The sequence below is a fragment of the Falco cherrug genome, chromosome 17 (genome assembly GCF_023634085.1).
Source record: "Falco cherrug isolate bFalChe1 chromosome 17, bFalChe1.pri, whole genome shotgun sequence".
NCBI lineage: Eukaryota > Metazoa > Chordata > Aves > Falconiformes > Falconidae > Falco > Falco cherrug.
The window spans coordinates 7,477,266-7,499,834 of record NC_073713.1 but is presented as its reverse complement, the minus strand read 5'-3'; the positions used below and the strand labels follow the sequence as shown (position 1 = coordinate 7,499,834).

The 22,569-nt window shown below is 50.9% G+C and overlaps 1 protein-coding gene across 11 annotated transcripts in view; it reads right to left on the bottom strand.

Annotated features, from left to right (window-relative positions):
* CADM1 (cell adhesion molecule 1) overlaps positions 1–22,009 on the bottom strand; it is a 170,454-nt gene extending 148,445 nt beyond the window's left edge. For 5 of the 11 annotated variants that reach the window (XM_055728488.1, XM_055728490.1, XM_055728489.1 and 2 more), the window contains exon 1: positions 21,845–22,008. In XM_055728488.1, coding sequence (XP_055584463.1) covers positions 21,845–21,950 — 106 coding nt within the window. In that variant the 5' untranslated portion in view covers positions 21,951–22,008. Of the gene's footprint in view, positions 1–21,844 lie in introns of all 11 variants that reach the window. The other 6 variants (XM_055728493.1, XM_055728497.1, XM_055728498.1 and 3 more) reach the window with 3 other exon arrangements.
* Between the last annotated feature and the right edge of the window lie 560 nt (positions 22,010–22,569).

Genomic DNA, 22,569 nt, shown 5'->3' with positions numbered 1-22,569 from the left:
ACAAGATTTGCTCATTTTCTCTTTTCAGCCCAAGTTTCAGGTGACATTCCTATGCAATTTTTTCATCCAAGCCAACAGTATAGTAAAATCATTTCTTAAATCCCCTAAAGAGATGGAATTATTATCCATTTCACACTGAGCATCAACTCTAGAAAACCTGTTCTAGGAGAGTCTACCAGACGCACAACTCTGTTGAAGGTCAGCTTAATTCTTCCAAATGCAACTATAAGAAGTCCAGCCTCACCGGGGGGAATCACATATATATATATATATATATATACACACACACACACACATACACACACGCACACACAGGGGCAGAATCATATGTATACATACATATGTTTCCACCCCCAGGTTACTCCTGTTTCAAAGGAGCTCCGTCTTCAACCCAGACGAACCCCGGGTAGCACTGAGGCCGAAGCTGTGACCTGTGTTCGGTAGACGACGGCCAATTAGTAAGACCAAACAGCAACGTCTATACAGTCTGTAAACTCGCTGGTCAGGCTCGAGCTAGAAGCAGAGATAAGAACTTTCAGCATTCGAAGAGACAGTCACCAGAGCAGCCGGGCAGGAGCATCTTGGATGAAGGCTGCGGCACCAGCGCCTGCCCAACAGCATGGAAGAACCTACGGAGGAGCAATTGCTGTGCACGTACCGACAGGCACGTCACAAATGGAACTTCAAGCTTCGCTGTGGGGAACCCACTCATGAGGTTGAAAGCCCAGAAACCCTTCGTTAGCTTTGTTAGCTGCGCTGCTCGCATAATGACTTGTTTTGGCAGTGAGTCCGTGGCCAGAAGATGCTGCTCAGCCACGGTGGCGAGTGCTGGTGCCTAGAGCGAGAGCATTTCACTGAAACCAGTCCCCAGTTGGAGCTACCGGACTGCTGACACAGGTGGCAGGCGCTGTCAGACACCGTGCATCAGCAGCACCAGTCTGCGCGCAGTTATGACCACAGGGCTATTTTGTTTTTATGTACAGAGGTTTACTACCACCTTATAAAAGAAGGATTTCCAGAAGGCAAATGGACTGATGTCTCAAAATAGAGTGTTTACATTAACGCTTGGCAAGCAAAGCCCTGCAAACATAGATGAATAGGGATAAGCCATAAAAACACCACGGACATTTACTTGCTGGAATAGTAGCTTGTAATCCAATTTCAAGTCCTCCTGCCAAGTGTTACACACAGCATCTTTGTGTATGACGATTTCAGCCCTCGTCCCCCACCGCCCCTCAGCGAAGATTAGCCAACAAGAAGAAACAGCAATTCAGAAAGAACGCTCCATTTAAAAAGCCATTTCAATGGGAAGTTATGATCTGGGTATATCGGAACCCACTGCCCTTCCATTTGCGGAAACATTAAAAGATCAGGAAAGGGCAATAAATACTGCCTGAGCGGCAAACAGGGATGCCGGAGTAAGGGCGGAAAAACAAACCTTTCCGCACCTTTCTGCTGTTAATGGAGAACAAATGGGCTTTCCCTCTGTTTGAAGGGCTCACTAGAGCCCTGCTGATGGAATTACTGCTTTGTAATTAAACCTGCCTGCTCGTCTCACGCACGGTACACCAAGAGCAAAGTTGAACATGGCAGGATAACGCGAGATGAACGCCCAACCCTCTCCCACCGCAGCTCCGAACGCTGTTTGACAGATGCGGTCAGTTAGCAGGATGTGTGCCGGGGCCAGCAGGCCAGCCCCACGCTGCGCTGCCACGAGACCGGCAGCAAGGGCGACCCAGCTCCAAGCGCTGGCTTCATTCTAGAGACTTCCACATGTTTGAAAACTGTTTTCGTGGCCCTGATTATGCTGGATTTTGGTGTTTTTAATGCGTGAAGCTATATTTTTAAAGCTTCTAATTTCTTCTGATGCATGGGAAGAATTCTTCTTTCATTTGATTTTAGTTTGACACAACACAGGAAAGATCCATAATTCCGTTAATCACTCATCACATAAACAAAGAAACCTCTTGAGAACCAGAGAGCAACACGTACATGTATTTGCAATGCATAAGAGGATATTTTTTTTTTTAATGGTAACAATGCAATCTATTCAGTGCGAAGAGTCTGTGAGGCCAATTAAATACTTTGGGTTCCATAATTATAATTGCAGTAATTAATAGAAAGGAGCATTACAGCTTGCACAATGCAGTTCCTACTCAATTCAATGATTCAGTTCTTGTCTGCTTTCAACTAACCTTTTGTGTCTCTTCGTATCAGATCTTGCAGATTACTTTGAGTATAATAAAAATATCCCCAAATATCCCAGGTAATGTAATACATTAAGCATCCTTTGATTATGCCTACATGCAATCTAAAGAAGGGATTATGCACTAAATGGATAGCGTTTGTATTTATTAATTTTAGACATTAATGAAAGTTTAGAGGGGCTCAGGTCATCTTCTGAACACCCTGGCAAGCCCACGACGACAGGAGAAAGCTGAAACCTGCTCTCCTGGGATTTTTTGGAGGCTTTCTCCCCCTTTTAAAGATGCTCTTCATGATCACCCCTCACCTGGGAAAGCAATTTTAGTGAAGGACTCCTCTACCTCATCTCCTTCCTGCAGAAATCAGCCTTAGGACAATACAAGAGTCACTCCCAAAGAAGTTAACCCAAACCTGCTCCCTTTCCCCTTCAAAGGGTAAGACGTACCTTTTGGGTCAGTTTGGCTTTTTTTGTCAAATATTCTTATGGCTCCCCTAATCCTGATGCCTATCTTCTGCTGCGTTCAATATATTTTGAGAATGAATCACCTTACGGGAATCCCTTAACTTCTGAGTACTTCCAAATACACCAGAGCTGAGGCAGATTCAACCCCCCACCCCAGAGAACTATCATCTTTGCTAAACCTTCCCCATGGTCTCTCATAGCCAAGATGTAGCATCTGGCATACAAATGTGTTTTTATATCCTCTGACAGCCCCCACCCCTACCACCATAATTCCCCGACAGCTGGCCCACAGGTGTCAGAAAGGAGTCAAGAATCACAGAAACACCAAGGCAGCTAGCTTCATCCCGTCCCTTTTTACACCATTACTCTATCCTCAGGTTTGGTAGGGAACATCCTCCTCCAACATTAGCCATGATTTTGCTGATCTGGAAGAGACCAGCAAGCAGAAGGCTCAGCAAACCCGACTGCTGCGTTGCGCTACGCTCTGCGCAACGCACATGGTGCAAAAGTCACTGACACGCAAAACTATCTGGGAAACAGGAGGACAGAAGGGAGACAGAAGCAAAGACTGTCAGTGTTTGTGACATCAATACAAAGGAGGTCTGGATAGCCAGCCGCCCCTCTGCCCGTGCTGCTTTCCCGACACGCAACTGCGCCATCCACGTGCACGGTAAATACACTGAAAACATGAGACATGAGCCTCAGACTTTGGAACTACAGCAATACAGACCGCGCAGGGAGCACAGGAGCTTGTTTCTGACGGTATGGTGGTTTTAAACCCAGCTGAAAAGCCGCACTGATGCGCACACAACGAGCGAGGCTCCGACGCGCCTCCTGCGCCTCTGAAGGAACTGCGACTTCGAGCCACCCCCAGCGCACCGCTGCCCTGTCTCCAAGATTTAAAGACTGCTGACCAAGGCTATAGACAAGCTTTTCCTTTACACTGTACCAATTAGCAAAGTCAAATATCTCACCCATTAGTCTTGTTTCAGTGAACACCGTGCTCCCTAAGCAGGCCAGGCGGCTCCAACTAGAGAGACTCGATGGCAGAGTGGCACAACAAAGCTGGAAGAGATATTTAAGTTTCTCTGTTTTACTTTAAAAATATATTCATCCAGCTGCAATTTACTGAAAAGGATTGCTTCCCCACTCCCCCCGACGGCCATGAATCTCTTTAGAGAGAACATTACATTACACCCATAATAGGTTTATGCAACATAGCACATATTTGATATGTTAGTCATGTCTCCAAAGCATTCTCTCCTTCATTTCTTAAGCCTCGGAGAAGCTCATTTTCCCTGAAAGAGAAAAGGGTTAACACTGGGCCAGAGCTGCACATGCACTAATTCCCCCATTTGTCTTGAGGAAATGAAAACAAGAGATTTAAGTAAATCCAGTTTTATGAATTCAAAACTTCAGACACTACTCGCACGACAGCGAAGCAACATCCCTCAGAGATTCACAGAGAAAAGGAAAAATTAATTTTATTGATGGAAGGCCCAAAAAAGGCAGATCCTAATCTGGGCGAGTACAAAAATCTCCCCCTATCCGCAACAAATGGGACCTGGAGCACCAGGCGCTACAGTGATTTATTACAAACCTGAGGAGACATCCAAATCCACCTCCTTCCTCAGGATTAAAACCGGAATGCTTTCGGACTGTCACTGCTCATTAGAATCTACTCGATCTGATCACCTTTCCCAACAAAAGCCCGGCACATCGCGGCAAAAATAAATACTCTCGCTGGCCCTCGCACAGGATTTCTACTTTCTTTTCTGACTCCTACGGATCAACATTGCACACGCAGGGCGGCACACACCGTTTCGGCAGCAACTCGGGCTGCAACAGGGAGCTTCATCCCCAGCTCAGCCAGGGCTGCTCCACACAGCTGCAGCCAGCCACCCCCCAGAGACACAGCTCACAGAATCAGAAAACCTTCCGAAATCGCTGCCTCCCTCCAGAACTTCAGAAAACTCAACTGGGCATCACGTCAACCTGAGCACACCTTCCAATCACCTCCAGTTACAAATGCTTTTATTTCTCTCTGGCATTTTTCAGAAAAAGGCTGATGAAAAGAGGCTTCCCCAAATGGAACTCTGTAAAATCACTAATTTCTCAGCTTCCATGATTCTAACAAACGCAGCTCGTAGAATCAGCCATCCAGAATTTAACGAGACTTACCAGGAGCCGCACGCAGTGGTGTATTTGCCTGTAACTAACACAGGCCCATAAAAACTCCAGCGCTGCCACAATCTGGTCCAAGAGCGCGCGCACGGCCACGTTAGTTGACATTTCCTGTTGACTGAATTAGAGCATCTTTTAATGAGGCTCACTTCAAAATCATTTTAAATCCATTTGCTCATGTCAACATCAATGTATTTGGCATTATCTACCAATTAGTAAACCAGAAAGTATTCTTTAGATAATCTAAAAATCTCAGTAAAATATTCAACGTGTCATTCATTTACTACAAACTGCCCTATAAAAACAAATTACTGGAACCAGCTGTCACCAAGCAACAAGTGTCTAAGGACAGAGTGCTTTTTAAACCTAGGGCTTTCCAGAACGTGTCTAAGGTGTTAGTGTCAATACCGATGTCACGTCTTCACCTCCTGCAGGAATCGGTCATATCAAATGCTGTCCGTATCCCAGCGGAGCAGGTGAAGCAATTACAGGCTTTTACACCACCAGGAGGACGCAGAGCGTTCTGCCCTGGACCACAGAAGGACATCCTGATGGTCAGAGGACAGAGCTGGGAAGGGGTTCTCCCTTCTGTGGGATCCAGCACCTGGGCTTTCCCTTTCTGGCTCCCCAGAAGCAACCCAGTGCTGAGAACACAGCATGGTGGAGAGGCTCACAACCCGAATCGAGCATCTTCACAGGCATCCAGGTAGGGAAGCCTTGCCTGCCATTCTAGGCTTATTTGAGACTGACAGATTAAGTGATGGAAAGGTATTTTCCACTAGATCAGGTTGGCAGGGATATGGAACGGCTCTCTACCTCCAAGCCAAACGCAGCAAGCCGGTGCCAGGGCTGCAGCTCAGGTAGGGCACGTCGCCAGCCCCGCACCCGCCCACCCCTGCTCGAGAAGCATTTCTAACCCAGCAAAAGCCACCCAGCCGCAGCCTCCAGGCAAGCTCATCCAATGCTGGTACAGCCCGCAGAGTCAGCAGGGTGAAGACTGATCCCCTGCCACAGCATCACCCACCTCCGTTGGCAGGACCACCCCCAGACAGCCCAACCCCACCAGCTCCCTGCCAGCAGCAGGGCCACAAGCAGAAGAAAAAGGAGGACCCTGCACACCTTTGCAAAAACATGGCAAAACCATATTGCTTTTTTACTCACTAGACACAAAAAAAACCCCAAGAAACCAACACTGGTTTTCCCTGAGTTCAGCAGCAAAGGAAGGGTGGGTTGGAGGGTGGCTGTTTGTTTTTTTTTAATCTCTGGAGTGTGGCAGAGCAGTAAATCTTACGTTATGCTCTGAAGAGTGTCAGCTCTGGGCTTCATTTTGGTCTCAGATTAGACTCCTGAAGCAATGAATCTTCCATCACAGAGGCCATTACCAACACAGTTTTCCCTCATTTTGGACTGCTTTACCCCTGATTGTATTATCAAACTTAGCTTCAACCTTCCCTTGGCTGCAAGGGGGCTCTGCAGACCCATAGGCTTTTCAGATATTCATCGACCAGAGAAGCCAAAAGCTCAAAAAGCAGGAGCTGCTACGGCAGGGCAGGCTGTCCTACACCACCACCGCTGCCGGACGCTGCGCCGCAGCGCTCTACTTTTTAGCCAAGTTCCTTATCAGTATCATTTGCCCCCTTACTAATCAATTTGACAAAACTCTCAGATTTAAATTACGCTGTCCTTTGATATTCTTCCACTTAATATCCCTGAATCCCTCCAGAATCTCACCCATGCGTTTGACAGGACCACCCTGAAGACAACACGGCATCGGGGCCGTCCTTGAGTCATGATGCTGGTGCCACAACCCAAACCGTGCCCGGCCGGAGGGCTCAGGGGGATGCAGGCGGTGCAGCCAACACAGCAGCCCAAAGCCCAAGTCCCTTCTGTCCCAATTAGCATTCTGCCATCAGGTGCAGACTAAGAAGCTGGCAGGAAAGCTGAATGACTCCTACAAGGAATGAATCTTGCAGCAAGGGTCATAGCTCAAGAACGCTTTGCTATTTGCCTTAGATTCAGGTTGATTAAGCCAGCCACAGCAATGTGCCACAGCAAATTAATGCTGCAACAGCGCAAGAATTATGTAGTAACCAGAGGCGGGGCATGGACACAGGCTTGAAACACGCTACAGTTGATGGGGAGAAAACCAGCCTTTTGGATCATATTAAAGTCCTACAATCCCAGTCGAGCCCAGGAGCAACAGCAGGAGATTTAAACGCGATATAACCAAAACTAGCGCTCAGCCACCGTGGTGAGTGGCTCCAGTGGTGGCACGAAGGGCAGCCCAGAGCTCCGGCGCGGTGGATGGGGGGTTCCCAAACCAGGGAACCTCCGGGGAGCAGAGAGACCTGCCAGGAGCCCTGCCACAAAACCACTTCCATACAGGGGGAAAAAAAAAAAAAAAAAAACCCAAAACAAACCAACCAAAGAACCTCCATAGAAGACTCCCTTCTGATGGGAACAGAAAGCCCGATATGCCGACTAGACCCACGTCTTCGGGAAGCCTGCTGCCTCCCTGGGGCCCGGGTTCATGATGCGAGGAGAAAGCTTCCCACCCCGGTACGGCCCTCCATCCATTCATTCATCCATCCAATATTCATTTTTCAGGTCATTTTTCAGGTCAGCAGTGATGAAGTTGCAACGAGAGGTCTGAGGGCAATCAAGAACAACTTCAAGGGCCTTGGGACAACTGGTTCAGGGATCAGGAGCACAAGTTGCCTTTTCCTCTATCCCTCCAGCCACAGGGAACGATGAGGGAAGGAACAGGAGGAGCCAGCAGATCAACATCTGGCTCCATGCCTGGCAACCCTGGCAGAACTTTGCGGTTTTGGATCACGGGTTGATCTAAATGACAGCAGCCCTGCTGGCAACAGAGGGGGTCCACCTGCCTCAAAGGGGGAAAGGGATCTTTGTGTAGGAGTTCACAGGGCTCATCAAAAGAGCTTTAAGCCAGATTTGAAGGGAGAAAGGGATAAAACCAGGCTCGCTGGAGAGAAGCCCCAGGGTGGCACACCATTGTTTGAGGGAGCGAGGTCCTTTGGCCTGTCACCTCGGTGGAGGTACAGGATCAAGATCCATGGGGCAGCAAAGACACAAGGGTTATTGATGTGTTAGAAACCACAGAAGCGCCCGAGAACGGTCACGTAGGAAAAAGTGGTGGGAGCAATAGCCCAACTGAAGGGCATCTGCAGCAACGCACACAGCATGGGCAACGTGCAGGGGGAGCTGGCTGCCACCACGCAGCAGGAAAACTACAGCACAGTCACCATCACGGAAACACGGTGGGATGACTGGTGGGATGGATGGCAGTAAATTCTTCAGGAGGGAAAAACAAGGAAGGAGAGGCAGCAGGGTAGCTCGGTATGTCAGGGAGGGAATTGATTGTCTACAGCTTAATGATGGTAATAACCGGGTTGAGCATTTATGGTAAGAAACGGGGCAGAGTCCAACAAAGCAGGTATCGCGGTGGGAGGCTGTTGTGGTCTGGCTGAGGAGATGGAGTGCACCCTCAGTAAGTTTGCAGATGACACCAAGTTGGGTGGAACTGTTGGTCCACTTGAGAGCAGGAAGGCTCTGCAGAGGGAGCTGGGCAGGCTGGATCAGTGGCCCAAGGCCAACTGTACGAGGCTCAACAAGGCTCAGTGCCAGGTCCTGAAAAATTTCTTCACTGAAAGGGCTGCCAAGCACTGGACCAGGCCGCTGAGGGAAGTGATGGTGTCACCATCCCTGGAGGCATTTAACAGATGTGTAGATGTGGCACTTAGCACTACAGGTTAGTGGTGGGCTTGGCCGTGCTGGGTTAACAGTTAGACTCTGATCTTAAAGGTCTTTTCAAAACCAAAACATTTTTTGATTCTAAATTACTGTATGCAAATAATGACAATTTAAAAGCATTTATAAAATTCAAGTAAAATAGTCCATGAATATTGAAAAATGCTTAAGTGCCAAGTTAAATGACAATTTTCAAAACACACTAAGGAAATCTGATCGTAACAAACCAGTCCCATGAAATATCGTATCTATCATCAACTTTTTAATTACCAATTGATCAACATGTAGACAGCGTAATAGCTTTCAGCTTTTAATTACTGAACTATCAAAATTCCAACCAAAAAAGGAACCTCCAGAGATGAAACTGTAATGCTTGATTATTCATTGCTACATAATGAATGATTTGTTTTTAAACAAGATGTCAAGTTCCTCATGTAATCCATCTGGATGTGTGACTCTGCAAAGCTTACACTGCCCATACTAAGTACTCAGGACTCCTATTTTCCCTTTTCTCCTGACCCCACAAGTGAAGAACTTTTTTTGTTGTTTCCCCCCCACACCCCCACCCTTAAGGCAAGACAGTCCTGAATCGAGGGGCTGAAAGGCAAACCAACTGCCAAACTCCGCTACGGATCCAGACAAGCCCCTCCATCTCGGACCAAAGGGACAGGTTTTGCCTGGGAGGGAAAAGATATTCCTTCCAACTTGTCTGTACTCCCAAGGAAACAGCTCTAAACTGAAAAATGCATCCACCGAGCAGTGGGCACGGAAGCGCTGCTTCTCACTTCACACGTACAGTGCTGTTAAGAAAAAACAGTGCCGTGAGAACTGGGATGCAGCTCCCAGGTTTTCTTCACACGGCCTAAGCTGTAGCGAGATACACAAGACTTAAGCGTTAGTATTACAGAGAAAAGCACACCGGGGCAGGGAGAGATTTTTAGCTATGCTCTAAATTCAGCATCGAGCACATTATGAGCAGCTACCAGACCAACGGCACCTCCAGCCATCGCCATGAGGCAGCTTACAGACTGCAAACTGCTCAGGAGCCTGCAAAGTGCAAGTCACTGCCCTGAGGTCCAGGGTTTCCATCCCCTGGCAATGCAAACCCACGCCAGGCACATCCCCGCCTGGAATCCAGGCCCTGCTCCCAGCACCAGCAAGCTTGGGAAGGGGGTCCCCAGCTGTGCAAACCAGTCACACCACTACATTCTCTCCACACACAACATGACCTGCTCCTCCCTCCCTGCATGTTTTTTAACAAAATAACCTTTACCACCCTAAATTACACCTCCCAAATTTTCATTCCCGTTGGTCAAACGCACAAGAAACAAAGATTTTCAGCAATGTGAAGACATGACTTAAGGCTGCAGAGAGCCCTCTGCAATCCACACCCCCTAGAGAGGATTTTGCTAAATCCAGGCTTTTTGCATCTGGAGAGACATTTCCCAGAAATATCCGTTTGCAAATGCAAGGGATCTAGGTAGGTATGCAAAGCATTCTGGAAGTAATACTGTTAAAAACTGCAGTTCAAGCAGAGCATATTAGTCAGTTAAAAAGAAACTACCAGCAAATAACGCATTTGTTCCTTCAACCCCAGTGCAACAATTAACATCATTCATCCCAAGCCCCCTGTCCACAACCCTGCAGATGTCTCCTGTGCGCATCATCACCCAATAGCTATTCCACATAATGACATCTGTTCCCACCAAAAAAAAAAAAAACAAAACAAAAAACCAAAAGCAACCCAAAAGAACAACCCAAAACCAAACCAAAAAAAAACCCAAGAACCTTTTGTTTTTCCTTTGTTACAGCCTGGGAACCTCAGCTGTTGCCAGACAATACTCGACATCGCTTCCCCAATAAATTCACCCGCTCCAGCCACATCTAGGGTTTGATTTCTACACGGAAAGCACAAGCTCATTTCACGCACTTCCCTTGGGAAGCTGCTAGTACGCATAGCTTGTACAGATTTTCACATAAGAAATTCAGTAATCAGTCCAGTAGCTGTAAGCACTTATGACAACAATATCTATCAACACTTACCATATTTACAACTAAATCATGTAAATACAAGTCAGCTCTCCTCTGCATGCTGATAATCCGGACAAATGAAGGCTGAAAAAAGCCACTCCAAGAGGAGACTAAACATACAAAAATCACATAGGGTGAGAAACTCATACTGACAGCACTCCAAAACTGCTGAGGGCAAGAAGAAACGGGGACAGCTCGCTGTGCCCTGGCCACTGAGCCCAAGGAAGCGCCCAGGGCTACCCCAACCAGCCCCACACAAGCTGCAATTCCCACCCAACGCTTCCTCAGAGCCCAGCGTCTCTTCCACAGGACCCCTATGTTTTCCACAAAAACAGGGACAAGTTGCTTCAATACCAGCCCAGAGTTCTTCCCTCTATCTGCCTTCCAATTCCTTCTAAATCCTAGGAACCCATTTAAAACAAAAAGATACAATTTCAGGGGTGTTCTTCTCCCCACTCCTCCACCAGGACTTACCATTTTATTATGCTTATTAAACTGACAAAAATTACTCTTTAGCTGCTACATCCAAACTTCTATGGAGGTTTAGGCAAATGATTTCCTAGATGTTTATAAATCAGCTGAGCAAGGAAAAGTTATTCTGTAAGTAAGCTGATTTTTTGGCACAACAAAAATACCAAGTTATTAAAACTTTCACATTGTTTTGGATTGCATCTCTAACAGACCCCAGCTTCTTCGACTGCTACAAAGACATTTTATTTAAAGCAAAGAAGAGCTGCGCCCCCGAAGGTTTCCCCAGTGGATTCAGCGACAGTTTGCAGCGCGAGGTTTGTTCTTTGGGCAGTGAAATCCAGGAGAAGCAGGGAGCAATCCACACCATTTTTCACCAACATCCCCTCGTCTGTGCACACCCGCCAACATCTCCGTTAATCCTGGCGCAAAATCCTTTCATCCCGACCCGGGGAGAATACCCACTCGATGGACCAGCCCGCTAGGCTCTCCCCAGCAAGGCAGGCAGATGACCAGGCTTAAAATAGCTTAGTAATCCTTATTTATTTACTGCAGGATAATTCAAGCTGCTCCCTACTTTAGGATGGGATTTGTACATAACAACGGGGAGAGGACGACGGGAGGAATAGGTACCACTTGTTTAGCCCACGACATCACAGACCCCAGCCCTGCCAGCCCCCCTCCTCCCTGGCAGCCCCCTCTGAGCAGCCCTGGCCATCATGGGAAACCGAGGCAGAGCCACGTCACAGACCGTTCAAAGGGGCAGCTACCACCGCTGTGACATTTCCTACTGAAAATCTACACGGTGTAGCAACACCCAGAAGATAACACTCCAGTTTAAGGCCCATTATTTGCACATACCACAGGCTTCTTTGAACTGCTCCCGATGTCCTACCCTCTGGATGCGCAACGCTGTCCTACCGACACCACCTCACTGCACATGGCCGTGCCGTCCCTGAGGGTTAATTCCAGGAGGTAATTCCAGGTTAATTCCAGATAAAAACACCAGGTTCCCATCCCCACCACCCATGGGCAGCTGCCTTCAGTCTCTTCTCCTGCCTGGGCAGCCTCATACATAAACCCAAAGAAGTGAGATTTCTGAGGGGTGGGAAGGAGAAGAAATGGTGGCTTCTTAATACAACAGATAGCCCACAAGATATTCCTTGCAAGGAATTTAATAAGAAAAAAAAAAAAAATTCGTTCCATAGGCAGCGCTGAAATCACATTTAGGGGAGCTCTCACTTAAAGACAGCCTCCCCCATCTCAAACAGGAATGAGATCAGTAGACCTATCAGACCTCAACACAAATTAAAAAAATACAACCCACCACCACCACAAAAAAAAAAAAAAAAAAAAAAGAAAGAAAAAAGAGCTTTATGTGACATATTGTGCGCACCTTCCAGAGCTGCATTCTTCATACATCACGTTGTGTTAACATACTTCAAAATCTGAGATCCAATTTACCAAAGAGAGCCCGGAGGAGCAAGTCATCCTATAATCGTGCATCTGAAATTCTCCCAGAGTGATTTAAGAGCTACATCATTGGGTTTGCTATAAAGGCTCTGTTTACAAGGCTCTATATATTCCTATATAGCAATAAATGATTTGCCTCCAAGTGTTTTCTTTATTTCTTGTCAACAAGTTTCTCCCTTTTTCCCTGAAGATGTCCGAGGGGAACAGTGTTAATCTCCTAGCTATCCCACTTTAATCTTTGCTCTTACCGAGAAACGACGCAACCGCACTTCACATGCTGAAGCAGCAATACCTGGCAGTTATGGATTCAGGGAGGTTGATTAAACGTGTACGTTCTGTTGAAGATTATATGGAATGATTGAGCGTATAAGACCTTTAAATCGAACAAGAAACCGTTGATGTGGACAGAGCTCCAAAACCTCCACGCAGGACTCACTTCCAATAGTTCTGCCTGCTAGGTTAAGAAGCAATGCCTCCCTCGGAGCTGCTTCCAGACCAGAAGCTGGGCAAGGAGGGGGAAGAACGGTCCTTAACGACAGCAAACGCAGTCGTGTGTTGTGACCCGACAGAAACACTCTCCTAATGACGCAGCACAAGCCCTCGTTTCAAGCAGTTGGTAAACTGGCAGAAAATGAAGGTCAGACGTGAGAAGTGACGTGAGAACGGAGAAATCACACTCGGTTCCTACACACCGAGAGGAACCTTCTGCACCCATGTTCCAACAGTAGCTAGGGACAGGAAGCAGGAGCAGGTGAAATGGGTCCTGTCTGATGCCTACCACACGTCACTGTGCACGTCTGACAGGGACGGGGATGGCAGGCTGCCTGCCACAGCCCCCTGCTCCGGGCAGGGACCCAGCTGTCTGCCCCTCCTTCACCCAGGAGCAGCGATGACGGTTCACAAAGCAACCACGAAACACCACCTGGCTCGGCAGGGAGCCTTGCTACAGCAAACAACACCCCCTGCTCAACTGCAAATCAAATGCTCCTGCACATCAATTTAATTTGAGGCCTCATCGGCCGGTATGCGCCAGGGAACCGTGTGTGGTTTCTCCGGAGACTGCACAGCATGGTAAAAAACAAGGGTGGCAAAAAAATTAATCTGCCTGGAGAGCTGGAGTTGCTGTCAAGCCAACTTACATTCTCCCCAGCATCATGAAAGCGCTTCGCATGGCAAGCAGGGATTTCGCTTTGTTTCATTCCTGCTGTACCCATCCTGAAAAAGCAGGCTTTCTCCGAGCAGCCCTAACGAACCCAAACCATCCTCCAGAAGCTCCATTTGAGAAAGCCGATGCTCATGTGAGGACAAGCATTCAGGGCTTTGGTGTTTGTCCACCAGCTTTCCACCTCAGGCCATGAAGCCCAGCCAGACCATCATCAGGAAACAATAACGAAGACCGGGGTCGCTCAGGATGCCGGCACCGAGCAACGTTACCGAGTTACCCATCAGCCTTCCCCCGAGTAAGTCAGGAAACGCAACCGAGGCAAGAACGCTTCTAAAGAGCTGCTGATACCTAAAGCAACGCAGCACACTTTGTTATGAGGAGCTCGTGCAGCGCATGGCAGTGCCTGTCCTCAAGTCAGCTACACTGAGCACTTCGCTTTGTGCAGACCAGGGAAAGCAGGAGAGGCACCCCCCTTAGGAGCTTCCTCGCTTCCACTGAGCTGCTAATGCCATAACCTACATCCACGCTGGCTGACGTGAATAAAGGTATCAATGAGGCAAGTAACGGGAGCACAAACAGCCAGCGCAAATCATGTTTCCAAGCCAAATAGCTTAGAACGTGAATGCAACCCAAGCTATAGCAACAGTCCTCCGAATGCAACTATTTCGGGTCTTCATTACAACGAAACCAATTAGAATTAGCTGGCCAACTTCATAACCTAACTCCATGGAGCGACACAGCGTTTCTGTCTTTGTCATGTACGCTTAAGTGACTTGGGTTTGTCCAGCACCAACCTCACCGCACCAATGGATTATCTGTGGCGTAACAAAACCCCTTACCTGAAGCGGTGTTGTAAAAGACCCGATTAGCATCTTTTCGAGCAGCGCTCCTGAAAGCAAGCCATCTTATCCGCAACGTCCAGCAAGGAGCTCAGCATCGCGTTCTGCTTTAGGAAAGCACAGAAAACAATACCCGCCGCTCTTCTGCGGACCTCGACCAATTGAGCTAATCCATGCAAAATGCCTGAGCAAACACAACTGTGTAACCAAAGGCGCTGCAGCTTTGCAACCGCACGGGTAAGCGAGTGTTCTGCTGCTATGGAGCACCACAAACACTAAGGACCGGGCTGGACATCCATGTGCCTCCAGCCAGCGTAAGGAGAACAAGCCTTTGCAGTTGACCACAAACCAGACCCAGCAGCTTTCCCCACCATGTCTGACCCAGCCAGATTCCAACGCCTTCCAATGGACAGAGGGCAGCTGTTGCCCCAAAGCTACCCTGTGCCGCACCAGGGCAGCAGCAGGGGGAATGGCTTGCAGGAAAGTCACCGTGCTTTCTCAAGGTCACAGGTACACCAGCACATGGACCGCATCTCAGCGAAGGGCGACTGCAATACAAGGCATGAAGTGGGAGCGCACACCCTGCATTTAGTTAGGGACAAACATCCCTCTTCTCAGCCACAAAATAAGGGCCAGGAGGGTATGGGACGCCTTTATTTTTGTATATTAGCCCAGAGGCTCACTCAGGCTGTACAAAGAAAGTTTGCTTTCTAGCCCAATTTTGGCAGAGCCCTACTTTACTGCAACTCTAGCTCCAAAGCTTAACATCACTAATATTTAAAGTGTTCTGCGAGGGAAGCTGCCAGGCAGCCTCATTTAAAAACAGAAAAGCGGCAACAAGCAGTTTCTCATGCTTGATCCGATTACTCTGATCTCTCTTTTGATGCTGCAGACTCAGACTCCTATTTCTATTACTGCACAGGGGGAGCAGGAGAGGGAGGGGAACATTGCTTCGCTGCTCTGTATTTCCTTCTTCCCTGTCAGACTTGGGAGAAGGGATTTGCACTGCTAAGCGCTGGAATAAAGCGGCAGAGGGGTCTGGGATGTACCCACCTCCCAGGTGGAGACGTCGTGCAGGCTGGCAGTACCAGGGGGCCCCATCCAGCCATCGGTGATGGTGCCCACAGACCTCTTGCCACAGCTTGCCAAGCCCCAATTTGGCCTCATGCTGTCCATGAAAAGTTCATGCCTATAAATAGCATCACTGCACTAGCAAAAAGGTGCACTGCCGCATCAGGTTTTGAGGTATCTTGGGTCCAGGCTCACAAGAGCCATCACGTTCTAGACTGGCACTCGAGTGCAGCTTTGTGCATGGAAGACCACAGCTGCCAGAGCCCACCCCGGAGAAGACCGACTTGAGGGACCTGCCGATGGCTTGGGGAACACAGTGACATTTCCGTTCTGGAAGCAGACCTTTGAAGAGACTATAAATCAGACTCACCCACTGACTAACACTGCTAAAAAAGGACACAACAAGATCAGAGGCCCACTGGCAGCCGTAACCTGAACCCAGGGTTTGTACATCCCAGGCTCGCCAAGCCCAAGTGCACCTTGAGGAGCAATGCCGGCCCGGGGGGCAGCCCTGGCTCTGACAGCAACACGTGCATTCCCCCCCCCCCCCCTCCGCTCCGCAGGCAGAGACCACCGCTCAGCCAAGAGCTCCACAAGAGGCAACACAAGGACCACAGTTCTGCCGTCCCACTGAAGAATCCAGCCAGCAACGTAACTGCTGAGGGCAAACTTCACAGCTGGCCTTGGCGGAGACACTGAGTTTCTAATGCAACTATTTCTCACTGCCAAACACACACCTGGGTTTTAAAAAGCGCTCACCACTGCACACTGCGAAAAACCTCTTCTTTTTTCAACACTCAGACCTGACTGATGCTGCCACTGAGAAAGAGAGGGGGGGGGACAAGACAGCCTTCGTTGCTCAGGCAGGACCCATTAAAAAGAAAAAATAAATAAATAACAGGCAGTGCTACTTCAGAAAGAAAACCCATTGTGAACCTGCCAGAATGCAGCACCTACATGTGCAACTGTCGGCAAACGGACAACACCAAGAAGCTGCCAGCATTTCCAGTGACAGAAAACACACCCAAAAAACCCCAAAAACCAAGAACAAAACTGAAGAGATTTTTCAGTTCAGCTGCAGCCTACAAAAGTTTTATAGTTCTGAGTAAAGCAATGTGCTTAAGTATCACTTTGATCCTTCACACTGGCATCTTAATAGGGTCTCAAGTCTTCCAATAGATTCACTTTGAGAATTCAGTAAGGTCAGAATGTTTTTAGTGCTCAAGTTTTTAAACCACATTAGAACACAATCAATTAAAACCACACCATAGGGTATAAATAGCACGCTGTCCCAACCCTACAAAGGGACACTGGCAACTTAAAATAACTGGGTGTGCAGGCAATCTAGTCAAGCATTTCAAACACAACAAGCAAGCCACCGACCACACGCAGCAGGCGAGCATGTGGTGGGAGTTCAGCACCAACTACAAGAACCGTCGCTGCTCCCCGGGTATTTCTGTCGCTCGCCAGAATACATTGGAACGGGTGAACAGGACAGACCTGAAAGTCGGGTTGTCAGGGGTCCTGTACAGCAGCTTGTGGGGCTCCCCACACCTAGCTCAGCGCCACACAGGGACTTAAGGAGAGAGCCTGATGTGCAACAGAGCAGGAAAATCAGCAAGTTCAACAGGCAACAAGCACACTAGGAAGCGGAAAAGATGGCAAGAAAGGCCAAGAGAAACCAGGCAGACACTAGTCAGATGCAGACAAGGGTCTCCAGAGCAGTCAGCCTGCGCCCACGCTACTTGCAGCTGGGGCTCTTTCTCCACTTGCAAATTAAAAAGCTGGAGCGTCTAAAATCAGCCCATGGCTCAGCCACAAATGCCAGGTCATCTCAGAGCACTGTGGGCCAGCCACCACGCACCACTGATGTCTGCCCCAGCCGACAAGCTCCCCCGTGTTCCAATTACCCAAGTTTTTATTGAAGCCTCATGGTATTTTCCTTCAAAAAACGCCTGCCACACATGCAAAAAATACCCTTTTTCACCAGCACACTCCCCTTGAAGCCAAGCGCACCAAAGCACCCAAGCCCACGCTGGACAACCTTCAAAGCGTTCTGTGGTGGAGCTCCCCATTAACCACAACAGCAGCTACTAGCTGCAGCATGCAATTAAAACCCCAAGAAAGCAACTGATTTATGAAACTTAAACAAGTACATACCACTCATAATTACAACATTCCACCCAGGGTCTTCTCCTTCATTACACGTTTCCAAACAGAGTCTCTTTATTTAGCGCTGGTGGGTTTGCACCACCAGAGAACAGCGCACAGTATTCCCCAGAGAAACAAACACAAATTTATTCCCACCCCTCCTGCAGCATCCAGTTTCTCAGAAAAGATACAGATTGCACATCCAGCTTTGCTTGTGCTCTTAAACCACTGCATAAAGTATTTACTTACTGGCCAGGTTCCAGCTACAGCAAACGCTGCAGACTCGCCGCCTGCGCTACACTCGTGGCCTCTGGGGTCTGCTAAAATCCCCGAACCACCGAAGGCAGCCTAACTTCTGGGATACAGGGAGCCCCTGCCTTCAAGACAGGAGCACTGCCAGGTGCTACCAAAACCCAGAAGAGGTAGAGGTTGTCCAAACCCCTTTTAAAAGTATGACAACAGTCCCTAGAAAAACATGCATTAAACAGAAAACATCCAGAAAAACCTGCCTGCATGCAATATCAGAAAGTGGTTTTTGTTTGAGCAAATACATTCTTAGGAGCATGTGCACGGTCCATTTAAACAGAGGGCATATCCAGGCTGAAGCAAGCCTTTTATTCCAGATGGCCTCGGGCAGACACAGGGTTAAGGAGCTGACCCATTTTCAGCCCAGCGATGGGGCAGAGACCACTGCGTGCCATTGCCCCACCGAATGAGCGTGTCTCCGGTTCTGGCACTGGCAGAGGTGGGCATGCCAAGCCACCGGGGCTTACCGAGTCAGAGCTGTTTGGTTACGAAGACACCCAGGAAAGACAGCGGAAGACAAAGACAACAGCAAGGCAGCATCAGCAAAGCAGCTGCTGATAAGGCCTGAGGGTCCCTGGAGGAGCGTAACTCTTCACTGGCCTCCTGCCCGCACAGCCGCCTTCACGAGGCCGACAACAGCCGTGGCCACCCAAGCCGATGAGCGTCCTATCAGCCCGGGAACACGGACGGCACTCATACAGCCAAGGGAGCAGACAGCTGCCCCCTCCTCCACGCAGGACACGCGTGGAGCTGAGCCCTTCCCTCGTCTTCCCATCCTCAGGAGCCTCCTTGGCAGCGGTTTCCAAGCCAGATTGTCATGCTTATAAACCTGCGCTCAACTGCCTACATGCAAGACAAATGAGCCCAAGCTGCAACCCAGATGGATTACTTTATTTACCAGCCCCTTCCTTGCAACCTTCCTGCAGCGTTTGCATCGCATGCAGAACGCAACCATGGTTTTTCAGCACCAGAGCTCAGCCAAGCCCGAGCAAAGCTGCTGCAGATCAGCGGACGCGCCTTGCTTGCGTACAAAGGCTCCTTAGAAACTCACTCCATATTTACAAAGGAGCCCGGCTTAACGCTGCCTCGGTGGGAGCGCTCGCTGCCTTCACCAGGGTCCTCCTCTGGCCTGCCACGTACAGGGCTCGTTTGCTGTCGGCAGATACTGCTGTGACCGCCTCTTGTCCGGCACATTGCACCTTTGTGCCACGGCCAGGTTGCTGCTCCGTGCTGACGCTGCCTCAAAACGCTTCCCACAGCTTCAGCTGAAAAGTTATTGTTGCTAAACTGCCGTGCAACGTTGCTCTGCACCATCACAGATGCTGTGTTCCACCCCAGCGCTGACTGCCTCTCCGTACAAGCCAAAATCATTCCTCGACTCTCTCCCTACTGCACAGGGGCGTTATGAAGTTTAGTTGGCTGTACAGCATTGAGAGCAGGCAGAAAGGCGCCACGGAAACGCACAGATTCATCTCGAGTTACCAGCTTAATTTAAACCAAGTCCGAGTGTTGCCCTTCCCCGTTCCAACTGCCCCTGCTTAACACAGGCAGCAAAGCCATCGGGACACGCTCCGGATGACAGGATGCCATCATGGTGGTGACACGGCACTCGCACCGCCGAGCCTCAGGTAGCAACTGGCGCAGGAGGCGTGATGGCAGCACTCTGCAATCAGCACCAGACGTTACTGCCACCACAGTCGTGTTCTCTTCCAAGTCTATGGAAGCTAACAAATCGATAGCTTTCGGAAGGTAGGGGGAAACAGGGTGGGGGGTGAAAAAAGGAAAAACAAACGAAGAAAAAAAAAAAAAGATTGGAGTTCTTCGGCCTTAAAGAAATTACGCCTAAAAGGCGTTAAAGCAGGAGGTCTCAGATTCAATCCTGCGACTCATGACAGAGCACCAAAATGGCAAAGCACTTCTCTTCTACTAGCAGCATCGCAACCTCAATTCACGTTGCACAGTGCCTTTCACCGCTGGAAAACCCCAACCATATAGGTCAGGCACAGCCATTTCAATTCCACATCCAGCCCTGCTTTTGTTTCTCTTCAGCTGCTTCACTATTCTACATCACATCGCTGTGCCCGTTTGCTGGGCAGCGATTAAGAGGCTTACCCTATGGGAGGATCATACCAGCCTCGAGTTAAAAACTGCTCTTAAAAAACAGGATTCAAAACCCCAGTGAGGCATCGAGAGCCAGACAGCAAAACAAAGAGCCGCCGCGGCTGTCCTGCAACCAGGCTCGTGTTTTTAACGCGGGCGTCTCCGCGAGAGGGTCTCCAGGTCAAACCAGCGGGCAATTAGCTCCGCATCGAGCCCAACCAAGCGTACATGCCACAAAAAGCACCTTGTGAAAAAAACATCTGAAAAGCTAAGAGGAGGAGGACGACGACGACGATGCATCAACTACATAAACATCTGGGCGTCTGCTGCTAGGCGCAGCCGAGTCGTGCTGAAGCGACGCGAGTGTTTCCCCGTCTTGCAGTGAAAAGAGCCGACACCGACGGCTTGTTTCCATCGATCCCGGCTGCCCTCGGCGGACGCACGGGCTGCAGAACGGCCGAATTCGGAGAACAGAGCCACCCTTCGGGTCTCGGGGAACAGGGCGCACGCACGCTCGAGAAACGGAACCGCTTCCACCGTGGAAAATGGGGCAGAAGCCCCCGGCCCCGTCGGGAGGATGCTGGTACCTCGGTGAACGGAGCCGAAAAGCACCGGCTTTTCCTCCCCATCCTACCAGCGAGGCCACTGGGGGAGACCGGGGGCAGCATGTACAACACGCCCGTGAATAAAGCTCTTTGTTCAGCCGAGCCGCCTGCGCCCCTCGCCCCCCTTTCCCCACCAGTTAAATCCAACCGCGGCTCAATGGGCCCCTTGTTCCTCCCGAAACGTCCCGGGCAGACAATGCCGCTGCTCCGGCGCGAGCCCCAAAGGAAGCCTTGTGCCTCTCCAGTGACACACTGTAAATATAAAGTGGCATTAAGGAGGAATATTTTATCACAGCCATCAGGCACAAGTGCAAGTCCCTCCTGCGGCTACTCGGCTCAGTGCAGGAGCGGTGCAGCGGCTGGGGAGGCCGCCGGCCACCGCGGGCTGGGCCAGGGGGGCACCGCCGGCACGGGGAGCCCCCCCGGCGGCGAGCCCCGGCGGGGCGGTCGCCTGCAAGCCCCCCCGGGGGTCACCGAGCTCGGCGCTACCGGCCGGGTCCCCGGGGCGGGACGAGGGGAGCGAAACGCGCCCGCAACTCGCACCGGCATCGCAACAGGTCCCCGCTCCCGCGGGCGGCGGTGGCGGCGCGGCGCCCCCTCCCCCCGTCGAGCACCGGGGGGGGCGCGCGCGGCAATTACTTTTTAATTGGGAGGCCGCTTGATGAGCCCGCGGGCAGCGGGGAGAAGCTGCTTCCATGGCAACCGGCTGCCCGCGCCGCCCCGACACGCGTGGCTGAGCCCGCGCCGGGGGTCCCCGCACGGGGGGGCCCTTCCCGCCGACGCTGCAGGGGCCAACACACCGCGACGCTCCGGGGTATGTGTGGGAAGGGGGGTCACCCGGGCGCCCCAGCGCCCCCCCTACGCGGCGCTCCCCCCCCCCGAAACAACCCCCGGCGGCGGTCCTCCCCCCCCCCAGACACACACACACACACACACGCACGCACACACACGCACACGCACCCTGCCGGCGCCCCCCCGCGGGCGGGGCAGCCCAGGGCCAGCCGCGTCCTACCTCTGGGGATGATGGCGGCGGCGGAAAGCAGCAGCAGGAGGAGCGGGAGGAGGCCCGGGGCGCCGCCGCACGCCGCGGGGCCGCTGGGCTGGGCGCGACCCGCCATCTCCAGCACCTGCTTCGCTCTGCCCGCCGCGCCGGCACCTCGCCGCCGCGCGCGCCGCTAATGAGATGCGCGCACGTCACTGCGCCGGGGGGGCGGAGCCTCCGCCAGGCCACGCCCAGCGCCAGGGGCCGGGGGCAAAGTGCCGGGCGCGGCGCGGGGCGTAGGGGCGCGGCGCTGCGGGGGGCTGGCTCCCACCCCCGGGCCCACCCAGCCGGGCCCCGCCGCGGCGGAGCGAGGGGGATGGAGGGTCAGCGGGGAGGCGGCGTTCGGCAGGCGCGGGGCCCCGTGGCAGCGCTCCGACTCACAGAAAGGCAGGCTAGAACAATAAGTAAATTAAACAAAAAAACCCTAGAAAAAAAAAAGACGTGAACACTCCGCTCCCGCACCCCGAAAACCGTACGTTTCATATAGCTGCTCTAACCCGCGGCCACCTATCGCGACTCCTGGCGACTAGGCGACAGGCGGAGGGGCTGCGCGCATCAACCGCCCGGAGCCTTATCCCGCGCCAGCCCCCCCGCATCCTCCCTCCCAGGGTCCCTCCACCATCCTGCACCCCCCCCCCCCCCCCCCCAGCATCCTCCCTCGGGGTCCCTCCACCATCCTCCCTCCCGCCCTCCCC